Source organism: Podarcis pityusensis (genome assembly GCF_964106645.2).
Source record: "Podarcis pityusensis genome assembly, chromosome: 1".
Classification (NCBI taxonomy): Eukaryota; Metazoa; Chordata; class Lepidosauria; order Squamata; family Lacertidae; genus Podarcis; species Podarcis pityusensis.
The window spans coordinates 86,079,830-86,107,514 of NC_138028.1; the positions used below are offsets into that span (position 1 = coordinate 86,079,830).

Sequence of the window (27,685 nt, forward strand, 5' to 3'; positions counted from 1 at the left end):
CCAATTTTGACTCCCTCTTCCGCCTTTGCACGTCCCATGAGCCCCTTCCTATCCCACTGTGCTGCTCTTGACTCCCGTCTCCTTCCCCACAGCGCAACGAGGCTGCGACCTACCCGCACCCCACACACTTTGGCGACACCTTCCGCTCAGTGCTGCTCACCTTTGTCCTGCTGGCCTGCGTGGCTGGCATTGTGATAGCCGCCGCGGTGGTCTTCTGTCTGCGCCAGCATGCCAAGCAGCGAGAGAAGGAGCGGTTGGCAGGGCTGGGGCCTGAGGGAGCGGCTGACAGCACCTTTGAATACCAGGTATGGTGTGGCCCATTTTGCCCTTTGCAAAGAGCTGCAAATTGGGGCTGTTTCCCCAAAGTTTGGGAGGAGCCACAAAGCTTCTGTCCTGGAAGAGGGGCTTTGTGTGCAAGGACACTGCTTTGTTGCCTCTGACGTTCTGGCAAGCTCCGACCTGATGTTCGCCCTGCCTGTGGCAGATCTTTAGTGCATTAGCTGCTGCAGCTGTGTCTTTCCCACAGGAGTTGTGTCGGCAGCACATGGCTGCCAAATCACTGTTTGGCCGTGCCGAAGCTCCCTCGCCCTCCGCTCCGGCAGAGAATTCCCGCGTCAGCAGTGTCTCCTCACAGTTCAGTGATGCGCCCCAGGCCAGCCCCAGCTCCCATAGCAGCACACCATCCTGGTGCGAGGAGCCTGTGCAATCCAACATGGACATCTCTACTGGGCACATGATTCTGGTGAGGCGTGCTTGCACCGTGTGTGTGTGTGGAGGTACAGGCTTTATTGAGGTGCAAAGTTGCCAGGTAACAGCTTTGCAACAACCAGAGGTGCTATGGCCTAGTGGTGGGGAACCTGTGGCCTTAAAAGTGACATTGGACCCCAACTCCCATCATCCCCGGACATTGGCCATACTGGCTGAGGCAAAGGGATGGTGGAGTTCAACCATATCTGAAGCAACACAGGTTCCCATCTTTAGACATACAATTATTATGTGTTGGCAAAATGATAGTAGATGAAATGACAAGATTTCTGATTTCAGATAGTACGCAGCAGTGCCCCTGCTGTCTCTTGCTCCCCATGGATCTTGGCCTATAGATATCAGCAGTCTCCTTTTTGATGACTGGCTATTTCTGGGGCAGCCAACACAGTGTCATCCAGATGTTTAGGGCCACAGCTCCAGTCCAGAACATCTGGGCAGCACCATATTGGCTACCCCTGGACCTTTTATTTCTTTATTTGGCAGAACAGATATTCTGCTTAATCAACAAGAACCTCTTAAGCGGTTTACATAAAACAATATGAAATATAAAGAAACATGTGGGGAAAAAATTACCATGGTTATGTTAAAACGTATGCAAGATTTGAAGTATAGCAGCAGATAAGAATTGTAGTTTAATAATTTATAGTTAACATATATAATGGGTAAAATATAAGTAATATAGCAGCTTTATAAGGTCAGAAAAGAACTGCCAGGGAAAGGTGGATAGAAAGTCAATGGAAATGAGAAATTTGCTCTGATGGTTGTTTAAAAGAATTTGCAAAATTTGAAAAGTTAATAAAATAAATATTAACAAAAATATAAATGCAGAACACTGGTAAGAGCGAACATTAAAAACATTTTTTTTTTCATAATATAAATAAAACCAGCAATTTCAAACAACATCTGCATAATAAAATTGCATGTTTAAAATTACTTGTCTGGGGTAGTGTGTAGGCACCCACATAGGTATGTGCAGGTGTGCTTGTGCAAGTGGACATGTTTAGGAGGTGGTAATGATGCTGTCCCCCCCCCGTCACCTGTAGGCATACATGGAGGACCACCTGCGCAACCGTGACCGGTTAGCCAAGGAGTGGCAGGCGCTGTGTGCATACCAGGCTGAGCCTAATGCCTGTGAGGCTGCGCAGCGTGAAGCAAACATCAAGAAAAACCGCAACCCTGATTATGTGCCCTGTGAGTAGCACAGAACAGTGCTTCTTCCTGGTATCCCTGTTTCCAGGGCCATTGCTGGCATGCCAGTTCTGAGGCTCTTCTGCATGGGGTTTGTTGAATGATTGCATGACCAATGACTTGCTTTTTTCCAGTTTTAATTTGCATTTAAAAGCAAATTTGTCTAGTTTGCACTTTCTAAAACAATGCACAAACGGAAGCACAGCCATTCTTTGAAATTCAGACTTCTCCAAAGTTTCCAGGGGAGTTCTCCCACCAAGGGATCTGCACAAAAATGTATATGCCAGTGTGCATAGAAATGCAAATATTTCTGAAAATAAGATACTAAAATGGTATTAGGGGGAATGTGTATATTAGGATAAATTTTCACTAAAATGCTAGTGACTTGAAGGACTCTTTTTTTGTAAAAGCAAACTGATGTGGCAATGTGGAGAGCTGAACTTAAGAATGGAAAAATGAGAAACTGAGAGAAACTGGAATGGAAGGATTCACCCGTCCTTAGTAATAGCTCATGTTGTCTGTGAACTCCAGGACTGAGGCCCAGAACCCTCCAGGGGTCCCTGGCTACTCAGTTGGGTCCTGTTACATTGACTCATTGCACTTTTTGCTGTTTCCAGACGATCATGCCCGCATCAAGCTGAAGGCAGAGAGCAATCCTTCCCGCAGTGACTTCATCAATGCTAGCCCTATTGTGAGTGCCACAAACTCAGATTCACACTCTCCTCTGAACTGCCCCCTTGAATCCACTGAATCTGTCACACTGCCCTCATGTAAGAGGCAACCTTTTGCTCGGTCAAGTCTATCAACTGTGGCTCATTTTTAAGTGATGTCCTTAAAGCCACCTGGTCCCTTCACTAAAATACGGCAGACCTGTCATAAATGAAAGCACAGACTCTTCCCACCCTTCCCTGGCCACGAGCTCTTCCTGAGTCCAACAAACTCGTTTTTCTGAATGCGCCCTCCCAGTGCTGCCAAACTGGAGGGAAAAGCTGGATGCTTTCCCAAGTGCTATCTTACCTGCCTTCCAGAATCAGGTAAACTTTCTTGCTCTCTTGTCATGCAGCCCTGCTCCTCCTAGTGTTGAAACTGGGCAAATACCCTTCCACTAACCTAAACTCTCCCCTTTTGGACTGTCTGTGTATCATAGGGGACTCATAGAATTGTAGAGTTGGAAGGGACCACGTGGATCATCTAGTCCAACTCCCTGCAATGCAGGAAACTTTTGCCCAACATGGGGCTCAAACCCTTTTAGAGAAAGTCCTTCAGCCAATCAACCTTCTATCGTGGATGCTTAAAGGAAATCTAGCTTGAATAGCAACGTGTACGACTTAAGTGCAGTAGAGTGGACAATATGAATTGTATTTAATTAACTTTTACTCAGAGTAGATCCATTGGAATGAATGGACCTAAGTTAGTAATGTTCATTCATTTTGACTGGTCTGCTCTAAACAAAAGCTAGTTGAGCACAACCCTATATAGTTGAGACTGGTTTTAATTTTTCTCTTCTCCCCCTCACCCCCATACCCACCCAGGCACAGTGACTTATCCTCCTAACTAATAATTCATTTGGGAGGGTGGGGTAGTTTGCTGCTTGTGGATTTGTGAGCATGGACAATGACAAGATGGGGAAAGAATTAATTTCTAACGTTCAGGGTACAGCTAAGCATGATTGCTGTCTTGGCACAAGATTTCCATCCAGAGTTATCGCAGTTAGCAAAGTTCAGGCAGACTAGAGTCCTGTCCCTGGACCTTGACCTCTTTTACCCTTAGTTCCACTCTTCCCCTTCCCTCCAAGATGAGTATAACACATATTATTTTCTCTGCAGATTGACCATGATCCACGGATGCCAGCATACATTGCTACACAGGGGCCACCGTCCCACACGATCGCTGACTTCTGGCAGGTGAGGCAAGCATGGCTCATGGTAGCCTATTCAGGGAAGATCTTGCTCAAGGGTGGTGTGGGGGCAAAGAGCACTGTGTGAGAAAGCTGACTGACCCTTGTTTGGCAGAGATTCACACTGTCTGCATTAATATGCTATACAGAGCCCTTAGATGATGTGGTGGCAATGAATAGCAAAGGGCAGGCAAAGATTGGGAACCTGTGGCCTTTCAGATGTTGCTGGGACTCCATCAGCCCCAACCACCATGGCTAATGGTCAGGGATGATGGGAGTTGTAGTCCAACAACAGGAGCAGCTCCGTCCTTGCCCTACAGGCTATTCATGGTTGCCACCTCCTCTAGGGGCTCATGGATTCCCCATCCCTGCTGTAGAGAAACCTCCAATCCTGGCCATGGATGAAGCTCTGCATGCTCCACACTGAGGCACTGCCGTGAATAAATTTTGTGAATTGGCAAAGGTCCCGAATATTGGCTTGTTTTTGCACGATTAGTTTTGCCCTTTGTGTGATTTTGTGTTACTTTTGCTAGCCAGAAGAAGGAGGTACACATAGCATTGGAGCTCAATCTGTAAAAGTCCTCCTTGGCTCCCCTCTAAATTCTTAATTTGGCTAGACCATGGCCTGTACGTTTCCAAGCTTACCTCTGCAGTCATGAGGGAATGAAACTTGTCCTTTTGCTTTGTTTATAAACTGAAGCTAAGATTTACTAAATTCTGTGCCTGACACAGTGCCAAGTTTCATGGGGTGGCTATGGATGTCTGGCCCTACACCTGAGGTAGCTTTCAGGCCACTCTGGAAATGAAGTAGAGGTGGGGCCCATCCTGGACAGGAGGGAGAGGAACAGCCTCTTCATTCCTGTGTGCTAGATGGTTTTGGTCTCTGACTTGCCCTGTAAGAACATAAGCACTGCTGGGTCAGGCCAAAGGCCCTCCTCGTCTAGCATCCTCTTCTCACAATGGCCTACCAGATGCCTCTGGGAAGCCTGTGAGCAGGACCTGAGCACAACAGCTCTCAGCTTGCGTATGGCATTCAGAGGCACGCTGCCTCCAACAGTGTTTGGAACAAAGCCCTTGTAACTAGCAGCCATTGGTAGCATTATCCTCTGTGACTCCGTCCTATGGGAACATACAACCTGGGCCCATTCCCTTGACCCACACCTGCCCCTTAGTACCTGCTGTGGACTCTGCCTTCTTCTGGTCTAGAGAAGAAGGGTGTTTGCATTTTGAGGGCTGGGAATTCAGTGTCTGTTGCTTGTGCATAGATGGTGTGGGAGAACGGCTGCACCGTCATTGTCATGCTGAGCCCTCTAGTGGAGGACGGTGTCAAGCAGTGTGACCGCTACTGGCCTGATGAGGGCTCCTCCCTGTACCACATCTATGAGGTGAGCCTGGCGAACGGTGGCCCAAGGGCCTGCGGACACAGTTATTTTGTGATCACCATCCCTGAACTTGTCCCAGTCTCCTATTTATGTGATGCAAGGAAAAGGAATCCTAAGTTGCCACTCTTTTTATGGGCATCTAGGGAGCATACTGAGTTGGCACAGTGGTCCATCTAGCTCAGTACTGACTACACTGACTGGCAGTGGCTGTCTCTTAGTCCTACCTGGAGATGCTGGGGACTGAACTGGGGACCTTCTGCATTCAAGGTGGATGCTCGCCACTGAGCTGCACCCCTTCCCTAGCTTCCTCTTGTCTCACAAAGTGGCAGTGACATCCTTTTCATGCAGCTCCCTGCTGTGTGACTGAGCTGAGCACAGCCATACTGAGAAGCACAGAGATGCTGACTCTGTGGGAAAGGCTTGTGACATCTGCCCCACCCACATGGGCACACCATTTATGTGCACCTCTCCCCTCCTCCAGTTGGGAGCATGTCAGAGAGAACTACCTGCTATGGAGCCAGTTCCTCCTCCTCCTCCTGCCACAATCTCTTCCCTGATCCTGGGTAGCTAGCTGTCTACCGCCCACCAAAATCCTTGGTTCTTAAGCCCTCTTGGGCAACGCAAAAGCCATCTTCTATGTACGGAGAGCATAAGAAAACAAACTCCTTGAATCACGGAGTGCTAAACTGCTTTGTGGCCTCGCAAGGTAACACTGTTGGCCATCCCTGACCCAAACTCTTACTGCTTTGCACAATTCTGTAACCCTGCAAAGGGCCAGGAAGTGATGTGATTAGCCCAAGGTAACTTCCGCGAGGGCTGCCTGGTTGATACACTCGCTGGGTCCGCAGCCCTGAGAGGAACTGCCTGTGAAAACCAAATGGTGCAGACAAACCCCAAGTCAGCTGGCTGTATGGACACGGTGCTCACGAGGGAAGAGCAAGACAAGGCCTACGTGGGCCTGACAACTGCAGGGGTGAACAGAGTCCCACTTCCCCTGGTCCAGGGAGAGCCAATGTGGTAATCTCTAGATGTTGTTGGACTCCGGCTCCCATGGTCCCTGACTGCTGGCCACGCTGGCTGGGACTGATGGGAGTTGGAGTCCTGCAACTTCTGGAGAGGAACCACGCAAGCTACTCCCGCTCTAGCCACTTGGGGGAATGGTAGGAAAGGAATTACAATTGACTGAGCAGAATAAAGCATTGGGGCTGGGCTGGGCTGGGCTGGGGGAATAGCAGCAGGGGAAATTGGGGGCTGGTTGACTTATGTATAGTTGGCTAGGGAAGGATAAGGCCTCTCAGTTAATATGCTATTTTTCTCCCTCTCTCCTCCTGTCCCCACCTTACAGGTGAACCTGGTCTCTGAACACATCTGGTGTGAGGATTTCCTGGTGCGCAGCTTCTACCTTAAGAACGTCCAGTCTCAGGAGACGCGAACTCTGACACAGTTTCACTTCCTGAGCTGGCCTGCAGAGGGCATCCCCACCACCACACGGCCTCTCCTCGACTTCCGCAGGTGTGGGATTTCGTGCCTCCCCCCTCAGTGGTCAACTAGGATGAGATGTTGGGCGGGGCCTCTGGCACATGGTGTCTGTGACAGCACTGGGCAAAGAGGGTTAGGAGTCAGAGCTTACATAGCTGAGTTCCTGGAAAAGGGCTAGGTCATGTTTCAAATCTTTCCTAGCTATTCTGGTCCAGAGGAAGGTCTTCAGGACCAGTGTTAGGAAGCCTTCAGGGAAAAGGGAGGAAGACTTGAGTACCATAGAAAGAAGGCACAAGTTAACCTACTACATTACTTGTGCCCCTTGGAGCCATTTGAAGGCACCCAAGACAAAAGCTCTGCCTTTTTCCTCCATGAGCTTGACATCCCCTCAGAATGGGTGTCACAGGCAGGTCACAGTTAAGATCGGTGGAAACGGAGTCATAATGTGTGCTGATGACCCTTACAGTACTATCTCCTTCCCTACCATTTGCAATACACATGAGAAGGCTGATTTTTGTGTGTTGAGGCACTCCATTTTCCTTGCATCCCAAAGACTCTAAGGGAGCCATCAAAGTCCTCTTCAGCAGCCTTCCCCCCCCCCTCCATTCCCAGAACCAATTACCTGCATCGCTCCAGACTTGGGAACTGGAGGTGTCACTCAAAAGTAAATTGCATTGATGCCGACTGTGTCGTTTTCTCTTAACTGTCAGCATTTAGCCCAATGGTGTTAACTTTGTGCAGGAAGGAATGTTCTGGCGCATGAGTCATGCTGGGAGTCCCTGTAATGTTTGGAAAATAGTGTGCCTCTGGGCTTTAGCTGTGTGGAGCATCCGCTCTAACTATAGAGGCTGCAGTGCTAAGGGGTACCTGGAAGTAACATAATTACGCACTGTGCTGCATTATTTGTGTGGGTCAGAGTGTGGCGTGTGGGCTGGTAGTGACGCTTAACGTAGATGATGAACCCTTTGCCTTTCAGCTTTAGTATCAGCCTTAGAGAAAGGTAGCCTCAGAAGGTACTGATGTGGGGGAAGCATAATTTGGCATTTAGTATAGGATGCTCGATACTTTGGGTGTGCGCGCACATGCGCCCACACTTGCAGTGCAAATGACGAAGGCTCTGCAAGGTCACGAATGAATCAGGATTTACATGTAGTAGCGATATTGCCTCTCTGCACCGTCACCGCAGTCCTGTGAATGCTTTAACTGGAATGCGTTTTGGGAGATGCGGGCTTCAAAACAGGCAAGGATGGTGGTGGGGGGGGACTCCGAATGCCTCTAATTAAGTGAGAAAAGTTTCGTGACCGGAAAACACACTTCAGATATAGACAGGGGAGTTGTGTGCAGCTGGACCCTTTGAATTCCACACACCTCACTCAAAAGGGTGCCACTGAGGTGCAGTATGAAACACAGTTCACACCAGATACAATTTATTCTTCAGGACTGGCCGTTTCCCCTGATTATTGTGCAGTATGAACACAGAATCACAAGAAATGTTATGGAGATACGCATTTTTGAAAGGCAATGAATGGTCGCTTTAGTTACAGCAGGCTTCAAAAAATGGGGCTTTTGGACTTTGCTGGGCATCTTCCTCCCCGCCTCCTACCAAGATCTGGAAATGGCCCCCTGTGCTGCCTCCCTCCCCAGTCCAGTTTCCATATGGGGAAAACCAAGTGGGATGTCTTACGCCAGCTGTGAGGACCCTTTGGCCCTCCAGATGTTGCTGAAATGCAGCTCCCATCAGTCCCAGCAAGCATGGCCAGTGGCCAGGGTTGATGTGAACGGTTGTTCAGCATTAACTGGAGGGCCAAAGGGGTCCCCACACTTATCTTAGTCTAATGAAGGTAACTATGCAAATATGTGTCATTATTCTGCATGTTTTCTGACAGCAGCCAAGGATCAATGTTTGTGAGGGTCCCAAATTCAGCTATGATCTATGTTGTGTGGGTTCTCCCCACCACCCAGCCTCACAGCGAGATGAGATCCAATGGATAAAAACACTGCATGGGGCAACAAAATGGAGAAAACACTGTAAAGGAGCAGAGGGAGACTGCAAAATTGGTCCTTTTCCCCCTTATAGAGAGTTTGTGTCTGGAGCGATTGGCCCATCTTACGCAACCTGCTTCCAAATTATTTCTAACCCGTTTGATCCCCTCTGTCTTGTCCCTCCCGCGTGCTCCAATAAGCCTCTCTCTCTTTCTCTCTCTCTCTCTGCATTCACCCATCCTCCTTGTGCAAGGGGACTCCTGCTGCCTTGACATCTGTGCTGGCGGTGGGTGTGGACGTGGGGCTGCTTAGCTTCCCCGGCAGCCATTGCAAAAAGAGGCATCTCTGGGCGTGGGATAATCACCGCTGTGCATTTCCAGATCCATTAGGAAAACTCTCTGTGTGGCTTCAGGCTTGGAAGATGACAGAGAGGAAAGGATCCCGGTGTCACGGCTTGGGGTTCAACGGTTCCTGTGGCCTTCTCAGCTTCCCCCACCAATGGGCTGTATTTGGGGGCCCAGGGCACATGGGCAACCTAAGCAAGCTGAAATACGAGAGGATCCCAGCTTGCTCTCAGCTCTGCCTTTCTCTCCCATCTGTGTCCTGTCGGTGCTGCTGTATGAGGCTCTTTGCCTCTCTAGTTCCCTATGGAGCTCGCTTAACTCTTTCCTCTGCCTGCATCACACCATTGTGCTCTCTCTCTCCTTCACCACCACCACCACCTCTCCTCCTCCTCTTCTTCCTTCCTTCCTTTTTCCTCTCTCTTTTTTCTCTCACAGCCGCCAGTGTCATTTTTGTGATTTGCAGCTAGTAATCCTGGCCCAGTTGCATAGTCACAAAAGTGATCATTGGCCGCCGTGCTGGCTGCATGGAACGAGACAGGGCCTCAGCTGCTGTCGTGCTCCACCTTCTGCCCTCCCTCCCTCCCTACTCTGCCCTCGTCCACCAGAGCAAAAGAGGCCCAAAACTAGATCCAGTCTCTTACGTGCAGATTTCCATTGGAGAACAAGGAAGCTGTGTGTGGCGGTTGTGAGTGGATGGAGGGTCTGTGCCATAAGGCAAGAGAGGGGATTTGTTCCACGAGGGTGAAGAGCCCATGACTCTGCCACCATGAGCACATGGAAATGGCACTTTGATACGGAGCAGGTCCCTTGCTCATAGCCTGCCAGTTAAACCTGCAGCTTGCAGGCAGTGGATGCAATGCCTCTGGCTCTCATCATTCCTGGCCATTGGCTTTGCTGGGTGGGGGCTGATGAGAGTTGGAGTCCCAACAACATCTGGAGGGTCACAGGTGCCCTTTTCCTGCTATAAGATCGTATTTTTCACAGCTGAATGCTGCAGGCGGAAATTTTGCAAATCAGCCTGCAGACATCTTCAATAATATGCTTTCTTCCCCACCTCTGAGATATTTTGGCATACTGCACTTGCGTTTTGGAACCTTATATATATCATAGTGCTCCAAGATGTCAGGCTGCCTGACTGATGCTCTGCAGAGTAATGTGTCCTTTTTGATCCAGCCCCACCCCCTTCAACATGTGCAGCAATCAAATAACCAGAATATCATCTTACCTATATATTAGATTCATTTGACATAATTCCTTCTCATTGTTCACACGATTTGACTAGCTGATCTGTGACACCCCATGGTGTGGATAGAAGAAATTCCTCTCTCAAAAATAAAGAAATTTCCCCCTTGCCAGCAAAAACTCTGTAACTAGCAAGAAACCAAGGCTCTTCACCTCCAGAAGAGCAATCAAGGTGAAGTGATGAGAGCAGCATCACTCACTTTGTGGAATCAGATGTGTAGCTGTGAAAAGGACCCCAAATAACAAAACAAAGGATTCTCATGTTGCTACATTGGAACACTGGTCATGTGAAGGATACGCATTTCATATTGGATGTGTAAATGTGAAATAAATGTATTTGTTACGGAAAATATATAGACTGGTGCAAGCAATCTCAATCACTTGTTCACTGCATTTTACCATGTGCATCATAGTAATCGGATTGCTTTAATGCACTCATGAAGGTAATACTTGGGTTATTTAATGGTATGTTGCAGGGGGCGGATTAAACAGAATGACATTTTGCTCTCCAGTGGATCAATTAGTATGTGATTTTTAAAATAGCATTTTTGGTGGGTGAAGAGGATTGAGAATCCAATGTGATGAACCAAATTTGAAAAATCCATTTGGGGGATTACTGGGAGACACTTGGAACGGGCTTTGAAAAGGGGCACTTGTCCTGCAAAGTAGCATTTTAGGCTCCATGCCTCTTGGAGGCTTCTGCACTTTCACCTTTTTTTGACGTTTTGGAAAATGTCCCATGGGCCACGTGGGAGAATCTCTGCCAGTTGACTTTGCAAAGTTCCATCTGTACACAGTGTCCTCCTGCCTGTATACTGCTGATAGTTGGGAGTAAAGTGTTTTGGCCCCACTTGGTGCTGAGCTTGCTGAGAACCATCCTTGCACCCATTCCTAGTTCTGCTTGGCTTGGTAAGTGAGGTGGGGAGGGTATTGCCTTAATCTGCCCTGCGACTTCTAAGTGATCAGTTGAAACCCAAAGCAGGGCTGCTCTCTGATCCCAACCTTTCCTTGTTCCGGCAGGAAGGTGAACAAGTGCTACCGTGGCCGCTCATGCCCAATCGTCATCCACTGCAGGTAATGCCCTGGGAAGGCTGAATCTAATTGGTTGTGGTGTTGCCGTGGAAACACCACCCCGCTGAGGTACAGAGAACAGTTCTTTTCAGAAGCACACAGGAAAGTGTGATGGATTTTGCCGGGCTGGGTGGGGGATTTGCCCATCAGAAGCATCCCATGTCATAGAACTAAATTGTACTGTCAGGTCAAAGGGTCCCCTTCTGAGGGAAACAGCAGAGCTGGATCTTCTCTTTTGTTGTGTTGTTCTCAGCAGCAGTGCCAAACCTCTTATCTTTTCGCAGTGATGGCGCGGGAAGGACCGGGACGTATATCCTTATCGACATGGTTCTGAACCGAATGGCCAAAGGTGAGAAGGGATGGGAGGGAAGGCAGGTCTATTCCATGCACACACCCTGGTCTTGGCCAAGCCTCCAGGTGCACAAACTACTGCACAAAGACAGGCCCCTGCTGTTTGAAGGCCTCCAGCCCACCATCTCCTCCTGTCTCTTCTGCATTTATCCCTGATTATCTTCAGATTCCACAGCCACCATTTTGTTCATGAGTGTATGGAGTTTTCCTCTTCACTGCTTCTTACCCCTTCACTCGATTCTGAGTTTACCTCTCCTCCTGCCTGCTAGGTGTGAAGGAGATCGACATTGCAGCCACCCTGGAGCACGTGCGAGATCAGCGACCTGGCATGGTGCAGACAAAGGTATGTTGGGATGCTTGCTTTCAGGTAGCCAATGGAATGCTCTGCAGCCCCAGCCAGCATCATCAATGGTCAGGGATGACGGGAGTTGTAGGCCAACATCTGGCAGGCATCACCTGAGCTATCCCTGCCCTGTGCCCACTACTTGTGGGCAAAACCTGAAACACCTGCTGTGGGTGGACGCTGGTGGCACAACTTGGTTCCTGGAGGGCATGGAATAAGAATGCATTGGGACCTTCTGGCAGTGACAGGGTGGAAGGGAAGTGTAGGCCCCACCTGCACTATGCATTTAAAGTGGTATCACATCACTTCAAGCAGCCACAAATCCCCAAAGAATCCTAGGAAGCTGTAGTTTGTTAAGGGTGCTGAGAATTGTTGGGAGACCACTATTCCCCTCACAGAGCTATAATTCTCAGAGTCCCCTTTGAAGAGGAATTGAATATTCAACCACTTTGAGAATTATAGCTCTTTGAGGGGAATAGGGGGTCTTTCTTCTTTACAGCTCTCAGCACTCTTAACAAGCTACAGATCCTAGGATTCTGTGGGGGAAGCTGTGGTGGTTTAAAGTGGTCTGATGTGGCTTTGTATGTGTAGTGCAGATGAGGCCTAAGTCAAGCAGCCATTGTACTCTCTGTCCCTGCCTATTGGGGGGGGGGGGGTGTCAGACATGGTGCTTGGTAGCATACTAAAGGTCGGGGGTTTTTTACCCAGGAGATAAGAGTGCCTAGGTTTGGAATGAGGAGGACTGAAGTAAAAAAAAGGAAAAAGGAAGAAACTATGGATTTTTGGGTTCTCAAACCCTATCCAGAGCAGGCCGACGCTGTGCTCCTTCCTAGCCAAGCTTACAAAAGTGGGCAGAGTGAGGATGCTCAAGTCTACCTTTGTACAGTAGGATAGCTTCTCTACACACACCCATACACACACACCCCTCTACCTCTTTATTCTCCATCTGGGCAAGCAAGAAGCATTATCAAAACAAGAACAGGCAAAAGCCCCTTCTGTGAAGCAGGGCCAGGTACATCCCCCCCCCCCATTTCCCAAGCTCTTTACACTTGCAGTGGTAGGAAAGTGAGGTCCCTCTGATGTTGCCAATCTGCAACTTCCCAAATCCCTGCCCATTGACCATGCTGGCTAGGACTGATGGGAGTGCAGCCGCAGCCGCAGTGCCACACATTCCCCACCCCCTTCTGTTGAGAAGATGTTGCTGGACTCCAACTCCCAGCATCCAGGACTGGCAGTGGCTGATGGGAGTTGGAGTCCACAGGTTCCCCATCTTTGCTGCCTTTATTTTCTAATTTTGAGGTGAAGGGGGTTAAGAACATGATGTGGGGGATGCCGACACCCAGACTGATTTTATGTATCCCCAGGACCAGTTTGAGTTTGCACTGACAGCCGTGGCGGAGGAGGTGAATGCCATCCTGAAGGCCCTGCCACAGTGATGCCCCACTCGGCGTACCCCAGCTTTGTGACTCCCCCCAACTCGATCCCTTTTGCCTCTGCTGTGCCGTGTCCTTGCCTGGGATGTTCTTCCTTCATAAAGTCTATTTCCATGTTATCGACCATGACTGAATTTCAGCTACGGGAGGTGGCCCCTCACCTGCCTGCCCCACCCCTCAGCCCCTAACCCTCCTCATACTGTGGGGTGCTGCCCTGCCCATGTTCTCCTGGAACAGGGGTTGCCAGTGTTGTGCCCTCCACATGCTGCTGGGCAACTACAACTCCCAGGAGCCCTAGCTAGCACTGCAAATAGCCAGTTTGTCGTCTAGCAACTTCTGGAGGTTGACTGCCCTTGCTCTGGATGCAGCCCTTAGTTAGTGGGAAGGGGGTACTTTGACACACTTTGGAGGTTAGTCTGTGCCCTCATAAACATGGGTGGATGTGCCACAGAGCAATACAAGGGGCTCTGCGCTCAGACACTGTGTTAAGACACCTTTCAAGGCAAGTTTTCCAAGGAGCCTTCTTTGTGTGTCCAGCCACTGTAGATGTGCCTGCTTCTACAAAGGTGAGAGGTGTAGACTTTGTGGGTGCATGTGGGCTCCTCATCTATACAGAATGCTGCTTTGTCCCTGTGCCATAATCGGGGGTAATATCCACGACAAGGCACTGCTAGGGAAGTCTATCTAATTAAACCATGTGGTCCTCATGCCCCTTCCATCTCTTCCTCCTCCTCCAGTCATCTCCTCACCCTCGATTTGGAGCAGCCCCCAAAGGGTCCCTAGGTCTATGACAAGTGAGAGTGGGGAAAGCGTAACAAGGCTTCTGCCCCAATTGCTCCTTTCCCCTATGTCAGGCATGGCCAAACTTGGCCCTCCAGCTGTTTTGGGACTACAACTCCCATCATCCCTAGCTAACAGGACCAGTGGTCAGGGATGATGGGAAATGTAGTCCCAAAACAACTGGAGGCCCAAGTTTGGCCATGCCTGCCCTATGTCTACTCCCCGTTACTTACATCCTAGCAGCCTTTCCCTCCTTTTCCAAAAAAGGGGGCGGGGTGTCGCTTTGGGAGAGATGGACCTATGCCTGCTCCTCCCCACTATGCTACCCTGTTCACTCTCTCTCTGTGATGTTACGTTCACCAAGAGACATTTCTAGAGAATCTAATTTTGTATTTGATGTGAATAAAGTTTTTGTGTCGCGTTTGTGCAGCTGCAGCCCAGCCTACTCATGTTGTGTGTAATCCAGAAGGGGTGGGGGTGGGGCAGTGCTACTTGCATTGTGGGCTGCAAAAGCTGCGGCCAAGTGTCCCAACGCATGCCAGGCACACAACCCGTCCACTGCCCTGAGCCGCTTCCTTGAAAGGGTAGGAATACAAAGGGGACTGCTTGCCTTCAGCTGCATTTGTATTGTATGAACAAGGTTCTAGGTTCAATCCTCAGCATCTGGGGGTTGGCTTGAGTCAAGGCAGACAACAGCCCCACCCCTAGGGGGCCCATTTATTTCCTTTCCGAGCTGGCACATGTCAGTATTTGTGAGTTGAAGTACTTAATACCAGCGATGAAATTCTGACACAGCATTCATTGCAAATAAATTTATTGACAATGTTTTCCACTCTATATACCAGGCCAGTGCTTTGAATTACAAAACAGATCAATCTCACTCCCGAGTCAAGAGATAAACTGAGCAAGTTAACTCCAGCCCTGTTACCTTCTGGGAGAGGATTTCCTCCAAGGGATCAGAGAGAAAGAAAGGGGAGAGAGAGAAAGGGAGAGAGAGAGAGAGAGAGAGAGACAGCCCCTGCCCTCTCCTTCCTGGCATGAGAGGCCTACACTACACGCCCACTCTCTCTGCAAGGCCTGGTCTGGAAAAGTGACGTCCCTGCCGCTCTGAGGGAAAATTTGGTTTATAGCCCTTTGGCCCTAGAGCAGCCTCCCCCACCCTTGGGTCTGCAGGTGGCTGCTGGGAGTCCAACCTCCATTGCTCCCCATATGTTGATGGACTATCACGCTGAGCAATGCCGCTGTGGAGGTGAGGGGGAATCTTTGGCTCTCTAGGTGCTGAACTACAGTAGTTCCCATTAGGGCCAGTGGCCAGGGCTGAGGAGAACTGTGGTCCAGCAATAGCTGGAGGGCCAAAAGTTGCCCACAGCTGCTGTCGAGCACAAAGTCTTCTATGCTAAAACCGGAAGCCCTTCTCCCACGGTTTCTGTCCCAACACCTCCACACCTACCCACACCCAATCAGTCAGTCAACACTATAAACAGGAAGAGTGTTGTTGTGATGCGGCCCAGAGAGTCCCTGCAGGAGCTAAAGAGGACCAGAAGGCCAACCTGCATCGGAAAGGCTTATCACTTCCTGTGCCCACCACAGTTCACACAGCACCGCCGTCTCCTTCATAACTTACTCATAAAATGGTCCAGCGAGAAAAGTCCATCATGCTCCTTTAGCCACGGTCCTCTCTTGCAAGGGAACAGGGCACCGGTGAAAAGGGAGCTACAGGCAGTGGGGGGCTTGGGGATACCTCCGCCCAACCCCACCAAGACCTGTTAACTCAGGAGCAGCAGCAGCAGCATAGCTACAAGTACATTGTTGTTGTGTTAAAAAAAGACGGGCTGCGCCGAGCCCGACCCTTTTGAGCTACTGGGTGCTACAGGACACGCAGCAGAGAGAGAACTAGCGGGGAGGAAGTCACACACTCGGCACCTGCCCATCAATCGTTCCCCCAGGCAGGGCTCAGGGAGGGAACAGAAAGTGAAGTCCAGGCTTGAGTAGCCTTCTGGGAGCACAGAGTGCTAGAGAGGCAATTCTCCCATGGCTCTTCCAGACTCAGAACACACCTGGGGAAACAAGCAAGGAGACAGGACAGGAGGGAGGGGGAGGGAGAAAAACAGACACCGAGTGAATCAGACAGCAGTGAAAAGTGATGTGACAGCAAGCAGAGCCTGGGCTGTGCACTACATCATTCCCCCCCCACCCCCCCAGAGATCAGGCTTCGCCAAGCAGGAGTATGACTTGCAGTACTGAGAGGGAGTGGGGTGGAGGGGCTGGTGAGAGGCTCTAGCATCAAGGCACAGCTGCTGTGGACTCAGGATTAATGATAAGGTCAAGAAAGAGCCACTGCCCTTTAACAAATCAGGGGAGGAAAGGGTGCATCCGAGCATGCAAAATAAGGAATTGTAGCAGGTTGCTCTGCAGAACCATCACCTTCCCACCCATCCATGGTCCCCTGCCAGTTAAACGGTTAAACATTACATGAAAATATTCATCCTGCAAAGGCTTGGTTGCAAATTGCTCATAAGGAAGGGAAAAGGGAACCAGAGGTATGAAGACCTGGGGAGGGGGGAAACAAGGGAATACATTTTTTCCAATGTACAAATTTGGGCGAACTTGGGGGTGCGGCAGGTGCACATGTACCTCCTATGAAATATTTGGAATGAGTGAAATTCTCTTTTAAGACCTGATTTTAGTTGCTCAAAATGTGTGGTTGGAATATTTTTATTTTTAATGTAAAAGGACCTAGAGCTTTAGAGAATGACCATTCCTTTGGATACTGCAGTCATATGCAACACTCAGATCCAAGAAACTTTTCTGCAGCAAGAGGTTGAGGGTGGGTGACTAAGTTGTGACCCTCCAAAACTTGCTGGACTCCAACTCTCATCAGCCTCACACCCAGGATGGTCAGGGCGGATGTGGCGTTGTGATTCAACAGCATCTGGAGGGCCACAGGTGAGCCACTCCTGAGTGTGAGGCTGCTGCTTTCATCTATGAGAGGATCTAAGTAGGCACAGGGAGAACGTGGGTTAGACACATTGTTGTTCAACCTTGGGCTCCTGGATGTTGTTGAACTACAACTCCCATCATCCCCAGCCAGCTTAGCCAATGATCAGGCATGTTGGGAGGTGTAGTCCAACATCACCGTGGGCTCCAAAGCTGAAAAGCACTAGGTTCAAGCTGTGCTTATGGAGAAGTGGAGCCCCAGGTTGTACACAGAGGAGAGGCAAACTCACCTGTTTTTGTTATTTATAGGCAATCTTTCCTACAAAAGGAGCTCAGAGCAGATTACATGTGTTCTCTTGGTGGCCTCACATATGGGCAATGTTCAACACCCAATTCTATATTAACCAGTGGAGCTCTTAGAGGCCTTCACACAGAGTAATAGAAATGTAGTGTTGGAAGGGGCCACAAGGGTCATCTACTCCAACTCCCTGCAATGCAGGACTCTTTTACCCTACGTGGGGCTCAAACCACGACCCTGAGATTAAGAGTCTCATGCTCTACCAACTGAGCTATGCGGTGCTTCTATAATGATGTGATGAATTAGGGAGAGCACTGCAACTGAGGCTTATGAATTGAAGCAGTTTCTAGGCCCCACTTGGCCACAGCCACACGCTGAAGCCATGTCCTCACCTTGCCAGCTGAATTATGTGAATCTGCCCAAGAAACTCTCGTATGCCCTAGCTGATACAGCTGTGAGGGGGGTCTATCACCCTCGCTCAAACAGTACCCAGTGCAGGGATATATCAGGGCAAGGGCTAATGAGGAATCTTGTAGCGTGGAATGTGCACACAAAGGCAAGAAAGATTTGGGGCAGATCAATTCCCACAATCAAAATCACTAGGGCTGTACATATTCCATACTACCATACTAGGAGTGGATCAGCCAAATCTTTATCTCCTCCCACCCCACAGGCCAACTTTGACCACCAGTCAATCATCTCATGATTCCACTCACCTGTCAAAGTTGACCCATGGGGGTAGTCTGCTTTGCCAACATGTTCGCCTCAGGAAATACACTGGCAAAGCAGCGCCCAGAGGGACTGTAGAATTCTGAACAAGGTTTATCCTCTCTCTCATCAGCTGATTGGGGGAGGGGGTTGCATCCTGCTGCTTTGGCTGCACAACAACACATTGTGGGGAACTGACATGTGCAGCCAACACAAAACAAAACAACATCCCCTGCTCATCAGCTGGTGTCAGCAGATTGAGAGGAACATAGATTGTGGGGAAGCGGCCTAATGGGCCCGAGGTTCATGCATTCTGCTACAAACTCAGACTAAAACACTGCAACCAACAAATCTAAGGTTTGTTGATATACTTAAACTGCACTTTCCTATCAACAAATATTTAAACATTTTCAAAAATGCATTTACCCCCCTGGCTCTACAAGCCAATTAACACACCCTAATCCCCCCCCCCAAAAAAACCAACCTCTGGAATTTTGGGATCCAGGAACAGGTGACAGAAAAGAAGACACGAAGGGAAAGCACATGGAAGTGACTGGATCTCAACGGCCAGAAACTCACTTTAAAATATAGGCAGCCTTGTATGGCAAAATGCCAGGCTGGGTAGGAAATATACACAGCTCTGCTATTATTATTATTATTATTTTAAACCATCACCACCAACAGAACCACCCGGCAGATCTCTCGCCATTTCAACCAACTGGACAAAATGAACACTTGAGGGTTACCTGCAGAGAGGCAGCATGGAGGGGCATCAGACAGAGTATGCCTGTCCATCAGGGTCTGTGGCATGGGAAGCACAGGAGGGAGGGATGGGCAGGTGAGGAGACAAGCAGTGGCGGCAGCGGCAGCAGCAACAACAGCAGAGAGAGAGAGAAAGGGCACCAACAAGTTACATTCCTACATCGAGCATCCACCGAAGCCTTATCCAGGGCCTGCCACCGGGGGTTACGTTAGACACAAAAGGGATCAGGGAGAGAAAGAGGAGGGTGCAAAGGCCCTGGGAAGCAGGGGAGGGGGAAAGGAGGAGGTCACAGCTGTAGGGAGTGGTGCAAGACGCCAGCAAGCAGGGTTGAGAACCACTGGTTTAGGGGCAGGCAAAAGCTGCAGGGGAAGATGGCATGCACTTGCAAACTACAGGGCAGGTAAGGGGAACCTCTGCGGCCATCCAGATGTTGCTCCCATCAGCCTCAGCCAAAAGTCAGGGATACTGGGAGTTGCGTTCCAGCACCATCTGGAGGAGCCACAGGTTCTCCACAGAGGTATAAACCTACATGCGTTATGTCTCACACATTTCTCAGTCCCCAGGAAGTTCCAAAAGCAGGAAGTGCCTTTCAACTACATTGTCATGACAGACACAACTAATGTAGCCTGGTCCGTGTTCAGACCTCCCTGCCCCCCTGTGGTACCTCCCCTCTCTTCCTCTGCACAGGAAGTTGGGTGCTCAAGCGTTAGGGCCTAAGGCAGTTCCTACGTGTGTCTCCATGCCTAGGCTGCCCCCCCCAAGGCTGAAAACGGGCAGCGCTGCCAAGTAAGCGGAAGAGAGCAGAGTCCTCTCTCAGAGCTGTGCCTTCTCTGACATCTCGGCCCATCAACAGACCGCTCTGCTGCTAGTCACTGTAGGACGGCCACCACCTTCAGTGCAGGTTGAGTTCTCACTAGCCCTTCACATATAGGGGTTGTTTTGTTGCCCACCCCCTTCCCCCAGTAGCAGTGGTCGGGGGATAAAGGCACAGGATTTGGTACCATTCATGGAGGCGGGAGGGGATGTTAGTGCAGAAAAGGCACTCGGATCCAGGGCAAATTTAGAGGACGGCCCTCAACATAGGCCATCACATTCTGTTATTTGGGACGTAACAATAATAAAAATAAATACATTAATAATAATAATAAAATAAAATAATTAAAAAAAATAAAAATATAATAATAATAATAATAATAATAATAATAATAATAATAATAATAAATATATATATATATATATTAGCTCCCCCAAATTGCTGATACAAAACCCTGGGGCAGAAGCAATGCATTCGCTTCCTTTAGTGCCCAGGGCAAGCAGTGGCAGCCAAGAGCACAGCCCCCTCCCGCCCCCCAGCCCCGGGGATCTATGCATACAGGAGAACAACAGGGACATACAGCCAAGCCATGCACTAGAGCAGCAAGGCAGACAGCACAGCCTGCACTTGCTGAAGGCACCAGGGCTTTGCTGTGCAGGAGCTGCCTGGGCCAATGCCTCTCCATGCCAAATTACACACACACAGAGCTAACAGAATTTGCTCCTGCCCTTTACTCAGCAGCAGCAGCAGTAGCACCTCCTCTTCTGACCGGGTGGGCCTTCGGGCGATTCTGCCAGTGACGCATCACGGCAGCCGGTCCTGATGGAACAACCCCCCGCTCCTCCATTGGCCAGGGTCCCAAGCGCACCAACCAATGAAAGCCCAGTCTCAGGCCGGCTCAGAGGAGGCTGCACTGCGCATCTTTCTTCTTCTTGGGGGAGGAGTCTTTGCCTCTGCCCTTTCCCCGTCCGCTCCCTCCCACGGCCCCTGAGGGGGATTTAGAGGGGGGCTTGGACAGCCTGTCCGCCTGGCTGTCCGTGGCGTGGCTCCCCTGTGGCAACTGCGCTTTTCCAGGGGGCTGCTTTTTCGAGGGGCTTCTCGCACCTGCTCTGTGCTGGCCCTTGGCCTCCATTTCAGACAGGCTGTAGGCCATCGCCAGCTGCAGGTCCTCATCGTCCTCGTCGCTGTCGGTGTACAAGATCACAGGGGACGAACTGGGGGACGGGCGCTTGGGGGGCGGGTGCTGTGGCGCCGGTGAGGAAGGGGCTGGCTTGCGGCTTTGCACAGCTTGCTGGTCCCGCCGGCTCAGCTCCAGGCCGAGGGCCAAGTCGTCTGGAACACCTGAAAGGGAAGGGGTTGAGCCAACAGTTGTCCAAAGAAGGCACCCCAAGTATACTCCCCCCCCCCGTCATTGCTATGGCCTTGCCCAGAAAGGCCAAGCACCCTAGATGTGGGGTCCCCAACATTGTGCCTGTAGGCACCACAGCATCCTCAGACACCTCCTTGGGACCCAACAAGAGGCCTGCCATTTCCAAACAATATTTTTAATTAACTTGTGGGGGGCATGCAGCTATTATGCCCGAGTATTGCCAGTTGTTGTGGTGCCCACAACGGTTTTTGAGATTTCCAAAACCACCCAAAATGGTTGAGGACTCCTGCCCCAGGATCTTCAGCCAGTGGGTAAGGATTTGCAGCCTGGCCTAAAAATGGTTGCAACAGCAACGCTACCACCAGAGAAATATATGGTTAGAAAATAATAATAATGAAGAAGTTGATCCCTGAATGCATTTTTGAAATTAAAGGCAAGATCTGGGTCTGAAAAAGTTGAAGGTGACTACCCTAGGCTGCTTCCCTTCTCCAATATATGCACCGCACTTTGTGGGTAATGGATGTCTTAAGGCTCATGTGAAAACTTTCCTAGCTCTCCCACAGCTCTCTTCCATTCCTCAGCCACCAGCCTGGCAAATGCCATTATCACATTCATCTCTTATTTTACCTCTCTAAGCCGTTCCACCACAAGTCTGAAAAGCCCCCCTCCTTCCTTCTGCCTATGTTTCTGAAAGAGGCCAGGAGTGCTGGGGAGATCTCTTCCAACCCCCAAATGTCTCAGAAGTTGGCACACAGGCATCCTACCGCTTGGTGGGAGGGCACATTTTTCACAAAGCTTTTCACAAGTTGTAGATTAAATGTCAGAGGCACTCCATGGGGATGAGGGTCTATTACTTTCTCCGTCTCCCAGGAGACAGGTTGAGATCACACAGAAGGCAGCAGGCGTCCAGAGAAGCTCACATTTCTGCTCTCAGCTGGAGAGAGCTGTGCATGGTTGACTACAGAGAAAAGAAATTCGGGATACCTCTCCCCTTTTAGTCCCATACCATTAATTTGGATGGATTTCAGCTCCCCGTTTTCTTCCACTTCCACCCTCTCCTGCCCATTTTCGATGATCCTGGAGAACAAGGGGGAAGGGGTGGGGACAGAAAAGTGAAATGACTTTGTGAAGAACACATAAAACCATGCAAAACCTTCCCCCAGCAATGTTGAACTGGAGAAAACATTAAGTTGCATGGCTACAAACATGTCTATTGTTTAGCCTTTGCTTACATTTTGGGTGCATGATTAATCCCATAATAGCAACCACAGTTCTCTTACTACCATACCTGTAATTATGCACCTGCTCGCCTTCATTATATTTTTCAAAGACAAACACCAAAAAATTATTTGAAGCTGCTCTTAAAATTTATTTTTGAAGAAGAGAGACGAATAAAAATATTTTGTTCTACAGATGAGAGTTTTTGCACAAAAGCATCAACTTAGAATCTCATTTTTTTAATGTATTATGTCTTTCGTATTTTTTATGAGGCCAGCCTCATTCCACTAGATTTGAGGGACAGGTTTGGAGTGTAGAAAGGTCAGCATCAATGCACAAATTTGACTTCTCCTGTACACTTTAACCTTTTCAGTTATGCTGTAGGACAGTGGGGGGGGGGGAGAGGTGTTACCCTGTACAATCCACTGCAAACACATGATCACCAGAGGGACTGCATTTTATAAAAGTTACAAGGCTACAAGGCAAGTAAACCTCTAACTCTCTGGGACGCAACATGTGAGCAAGCTGCTAAAAGGTCTAAAATACCAGGGGCCATTAGATTTCCCCAACTTGCTGCTGATAAGATGACCAGTAACAAGAAAGAGCTAGTGCTCTCTCTCTCTCTCTCTCTCTCTCTCTCTCACACACACACACGTAAATAAGGAATGCATCCCCAATCTGGTACAGATTGTGTGGCTTTCCCATCCCTTCACTTAGATGGACCAGTGGCCTGAGTCAATATAAAACTTCTAGATATCCTCCCCATAGCTTACTCTGTGCCTCATACAGAAACAAGATAGCAGAAATGAGAAGGGGAGGAGGGCCAGGGAGAACAGAAAGAATGGGCTTGGTCATTCCCCAAGAGGGCCCAAAATCTGCGTGACAAGGCCAGAAGACAGTAGGCAAATGGATTAAAACATCCTCCTAAGCTTACCTCTTGGTAGTAATCCGCTTGCCATTGATGAATCTGGTGGAGGTGGAGACAGAGCGGAAGCCCATTCCTGCATTCATAGCAGGACCAAGCCCTGGGGAGAAGAAGTCTGAAAGAGAGAGTGCGCCAGAATCACTGACAAGGAAGGGTGCAGCTGGCACCAAGGCCAGGGGAGATGAACCAGCAAAGGAAAAGAGAAACCAGGCAGGAAAGCTTTCCTTTGAGATTCCAAGGAGGGGCAAATAGGAGAAAGAATGTAGCCTTGCAAAAGTGGCCACCAGGTCACAGTGTGCAAAGCACACAGTCCCAGGGAGAAGTCAACCCTACAGCAAGGGTCCAAGTGCAGTTGGAACCAGGGTGGGGAACTGGAGGCCACAGTGAGGAGCAGGTGGGCAGGCAAATCCTTCCAGCTGTTCCTTCCTTACCTGGCGATGCTGCAAAGGGAGAGAAAAATGGCCCTGCCCCAGGGTGCCGTGGTCCAGGTCGAAGGTCTGCGAATGGATCGTCTGGAAAGAGGTCCAAAGAAGAGATCGTCAACCACTACATTCCTCTGCAGGGAGACTGCTACTCAAAAGCATGCAGATCCATACCCTTTGTATTCTGGCCTACTATCTGCCCGCAGTTCTGATTCATGTATCTTGTACCACATTGCTGCTGCTTCCTTCCACACAAGTTTTATTGCCTTGCCAGAGCCTCCCTGAGCTGCAAGAAACCACCCAGTGCCAGGAGTGGGTGTGGACAGCCACTGAGCTGATCCAATTGCATCACACAGAGGGGAGCATTTCCCTTCCCTAACACAGAAGTTCTGGATAAGCACGAGGTCTGTACTAAAGCCAGTGCCAACATTTGGCCCATGTCTAACTAGGAGGGATCTGGTTCCCCTGAACGGATCTGGTTTCTTGTAATCTGGAAATGATCCAAAAAGGAGGGACTGTTCACTGTCTAAGACCCCCTCCTCTCCCTTTACTCTCCTCAGCTGCACAAGGAGTTCTGGAGAATGTTCTGGCCTGGCTTTAAGGCTGTGGGTCCTCCAGATGCTGTTGGACTCCAACTCCCATCAACACCAGGCACCATGTCCAATGGTGAGGGAAGAATGATGGGAATTGCAGTCCAGAAATGCCAGGAGGGCAACAGGGTTACATTGTCAAAGCTAAGCGGGTCTCAGCCTCATGAATCCTAGATGGGAGACTGCACTGCTTAATCACTCTGAGCTTCCTCACGAAGGAACTTAGATGCAAGTAGAATAAAGTAACACCAAGTTCACACAAGAAAACACCAACAGACCTGGCATAACCCAAACCACAACAGTAGCATGTAGGTCATAGAATTTCCTGTAGGAATGGGGCAGGGTGGAGCAGGGAATGAGTAACAAAACCCTACTGCACTCTCCACAGAAGTGCCCTATATGGTAAAAGGAAAATCCAGCTAGAGGAGCCCTGGGCCTGACACAACCAGATAGCAATGATATTCTTCGTTACTAGTTCCTTCCATCTCACAGATACTGGTTGTCTTTGGGATACCACTGACTGTCCTCATAGTTTTGAAGTCCAGAGACAGCAGATAGGGTCTTCCCTCCCTACTCAGATAAAATCCCCTTGCAAAACAAATGAGGATCAAACCCAATGCACACCAAAAAAGTCAGCAAATGGATCGTGCCCTCCAAAGAAATCCCGGAAGACGTCGTGGGCGCTGCGGAAAGTGAAGGTGAATTCGGGTCCTGGGTGTGGTCTTGACCCGGAGGGCCCACCTGTGGGGGAAGCAGAGACCAAATGCGAAGCTTTATTTTCCTCACACCAAGACACTGGCTTACTGTTTACCAAGGTTAAGGCTGTGGCACCCTGGAGCGCCTTGAATGATGGTCAGGGGTGCCACAGGCAACGTTGGTTTCTGTCCCTCTTTTCTTCTCTCCCTCCACTGATGCCCTCTTGTGTCTCTGCCTCCCAAAGGCTTGCACAGTTGTTGTTTGTTGCAGCAGCCCTGGCCACAACCTCCTCAGGCAAATGGTGCCTCTGAGGCTGGCCAGGGGGTGCTTCCCAGGCCCCTGTGGGACAGTGTGAGCAGGCACCTTTCTTTGGGGCAGCTGTGGCCTGGGAACACCCCAGAAGGGAGGGTGTTTGAAAATGGGACTCAGAAAGCTTGAAAACCTCTGGCTTAGGGGTACTAGATAACTAAAATCATTTACATCAAAGGCCCAGCAAACCTGCAGCCTGCCTGCCAGCCAGCCATGCCTTGATATGTCTGCAGCCCCTGGAAATAGTTTAATCAAGCACTGATTCATGGGTCAAAAGCCACAGAAGGGCTACAGAGCTGGACAAACCCATTTTACAGAACAGAAAAACAAAACTGTTAAGAATCACAAAATAATGGCTGTTTGGGCCGTGAAAGGCCTAACTGCGCCACAGCTGCTTTGGTTTGGAACTGACAAGGCAGCCAAGACCTTAGTAATATTCTGCTCCCAAAGAAGTTACCCAACTCTGCAAATTTCTCCCAGGAAATTGCTCCCTGTGAAAGTTGCTCAATCACACTACTATGATAACAGCTAAAGTAGCTAATGCAGAAGGCCTGTGTGTTTCTGAGCTGCACATAAGCTATCTGTTGCCGTCTTTGTTCTCGCCCTCTTGGCAATGCAGAAATCTGCTTTGAACCTGATCCTGGTTTTTGATGATATTTGTCAGGATAACCCAGATCTTGACCAAGCTCCTTACCTTGACCCATGAGTCCATCTTTGCCATATCGGTCATAGACTTCACGCTTGCTCTCTGAAATCAGAAAGCACCTGGGTTAGATAGCTGCCCACAAAAAAGAGGTGAGGCTCAAGCAGACGTGTCTGCCATTGACTTAGTTGGGACACAGTCCCCCCCCCCCCCCGCCACACATGGACTGCGGGGCAGGGAATGTTACTGAGTCCTTGCCTTGTCTACCCAAAGCTAGTCCTGCCTGGGTTAATAATTAGTAGTAATTTGCATAGCATGCTCAGAAAACATTGCATTATTTCAGAAAAACTTGCAACAACTGTGAAAAGTCAGCCAGCAAAATTGGAATCGTACTACAGCTAGGGGCTGAGAGAGAGAACAGTTAATGAAACACACCTTCCATTTAGTCTAGTTTAAAAGGCTCTCATTTCAAAGGAAGCCCAATCTTCCTCAAGTAGCCTGTCCTAATGGGCAGTTGTCCCACAAGGCTTAGGTGGGTGCTCTCGACTTTACCTCTCAGTTTCTAGTTTCACTATTACAGGGATGGGAAACCTCTTTGGCTCCAGAGGCCAGACATCGGAGGTTTGGCCACAGGGCCCAATTTGACAGGTGGACAGAACAACTGGCCAGCCAATCACATGACATGATGATGGCATCACATGTCTGACAGGAGGGTGGGGCTGACACCTGTCAAAATTCTTCCCAGAGCTTTGGGAAAGTCATTCCGCACTTCCCCTTTAAACACAATGTGGGAGGTTTAAAAGAGGAATTGTAGAATTGAGGTGTTGGAAGGGACGTAGAGGGTCATCTAGTCCAGCCCCCTGCAATGCAGCGATCTCAGCTAAAGCATCCATGACAGATGGCCATCCAACCTCTGCTTTAAAACTTCCAAGGAAAACAGGAACATGTAGAGACGTGCAACACACCCTTCGAAGCAGCCTTCACCCACTCATTTAAAGGCGTCTCCAAAGGGCACTTTTGCTACGTCCTTTTATATGCCTTCGCTTGCTAGTGTTCTGCCTCTGCTTGAAAAACATGCCTCTTTTTCTCCCTTCTCTGCTTTGTTTTATTTTGCTAAATAAAAATGGGGGCTGGGGGGAGGGAGGAACCTCCCACCAGCCCCAGCCTGTCTGGGCTTACAGGAGCTGTTGCCCAACCATATCTTGATGGCCGCAGGTCCCACACCTGCACCTTAACCCTGTGAATAAAACTCTTTTCCCTTCTCTTACAAGGAACAGGAAATCTCCTCAGTCTCCAGAAACAGCCCACAACCAGGGCCAAGACCCTACATGAACCGAAACAGACTGAGGGAAAGAAAGGGGGAGGAGAGAGTCGATGCTTACTGTCCGATAGCACTTCGTAGGCTTCTGCTATCTCCTTGAACTTCTGCTCAGCATGTTCCTTGTTATCTGGGTTTTTATCCGGATGCCACTGCAAGGCTTTCTTCCTGTACCTGTTTGACAAGACAACCATGATAGCTTGGTTGGTGTATATTCTTACGGTATAGGCCCTGTCAAGAACCAAGCCCACAGACAACTTCTCTCTCTCCCACCCCCCACCCCGGGTCACATACTGGCCTACACATTCACCCCCTTGTAGTTAGCAGCAACCCTACACACACCCCTTTCTGCTTATGTGGACATTCTGCTTCTGTGGGAAGGGAGTTTCAACACGTGGGACTAATGATCCTCATTTG

The 27,685-nt window shown here is 49.5% G+C and overlaps 2 protein-coding genes and 1 long non-coding RNA gene across 4 annotated transcripts in view; 2 read left to right on the forward strand and 1 right to left on the reverse strand.

Annotated features, from left to right (window-relative positions):
- PTPRN (protein tyrosine phosphatase receptor type N) overlaps positions 1-14,693 on the forward strand; it is a 33,017-nt gene extending 18,324 nt beyond the window's left edge. For both annotated transcript variants that reach the window (XM_080973803.1, XM_080973804.1), the window contains exons 13-23: positions 93-305; positions 527-742; positions 1,809-1,956; positions 2,571-2,644; positions 3,780-3,857; positions 5,116-5,235; positions 6,578-6,744; positions 11,301-11,354; positions 11,636-11,700; positions 11,972-12,045; positions 13,410-14,693. In XM_080973803.1, coding sequence (XP_080829929.1) covers positions 93-305; positions 527-742; positions 1,809-1,956; positions 2,571-2,644; positions 3,780-3,857; positions 5,116-5,235; positions 6,578-6,744; positions 11,301-11,354; positions 11,636-11,700; positions 11,972-12,045; positions 13,410-13,481 — 1,281 coding nt within the window. In that variant the 3' untranslated portion in view covers positions 13,482-14,693. The remainder of the gene's footprint in view (positions 1-92; positions 306-526; positions 743-1,808; positions 1,957-2,570; positions 2,645-3,779; positions 3,858-5,115; positions 5,236-6,577; positions 6,745-11,300; positions 11,355-11,635; positions 11,701-11,971; positions 12,046-13,409) is intronic.
- A 362-nt stretch (positions 14,694-15,055) lies between these two features.
- LOC308475535 (uncharacterized protein) overlaps positions 15,056-27,685 on the reverse strand; it is a 34,762-nt gene continuing 22,132 nt past the window's right edge. Inside the window, exons 13-21 of the mRNA XM_081002565.1 lie at positions 27,333-27,442; positions 26,002-26,055; positions 24,927-25,043; positions 23,722-23,802; positions 23,300-23,405; positions 22,154-22,224; positions 20,883-21,119; positions 18,948-19,002; positions 15,056-16,315 (exon numbers count right to left, since the gene is read on the reverse strand). Coding sequence (XP_080858691.1) covers positions 18,974-19,002; positions 20,883-21,119; positions 22,154-22,224; positions 23,300-23,405; positions 23,722-23,802; positions 24,927-25,043; positions 26,002-26,055; positions 27,333-27,442 — 805 coding nt within the window. The 3' untranslated portion in view covers positions 15,056-16,315; positions 18,948-18,973. The remainder of the gene's footprint in view (positions 16,316-18,947; positions 19,003-20,882; positions 21,120-22,153; positions 22,225-23,299; positions 23,406-23,721; positions 23,803-24,926; positions 25,044-26,001; positions 26,056-27,332; positions 27,443-27,685) is intronic.
- Positions 19,009-20,092, forward strand: LOC308458983. Its single transcript, XR_013977804.1, has 2 exons — positions 19,009-19,897; positions 19,931-20,092. It is a non-coding gene; the product is annotated as an uncharacterized lncRNA (long non-coding RNA).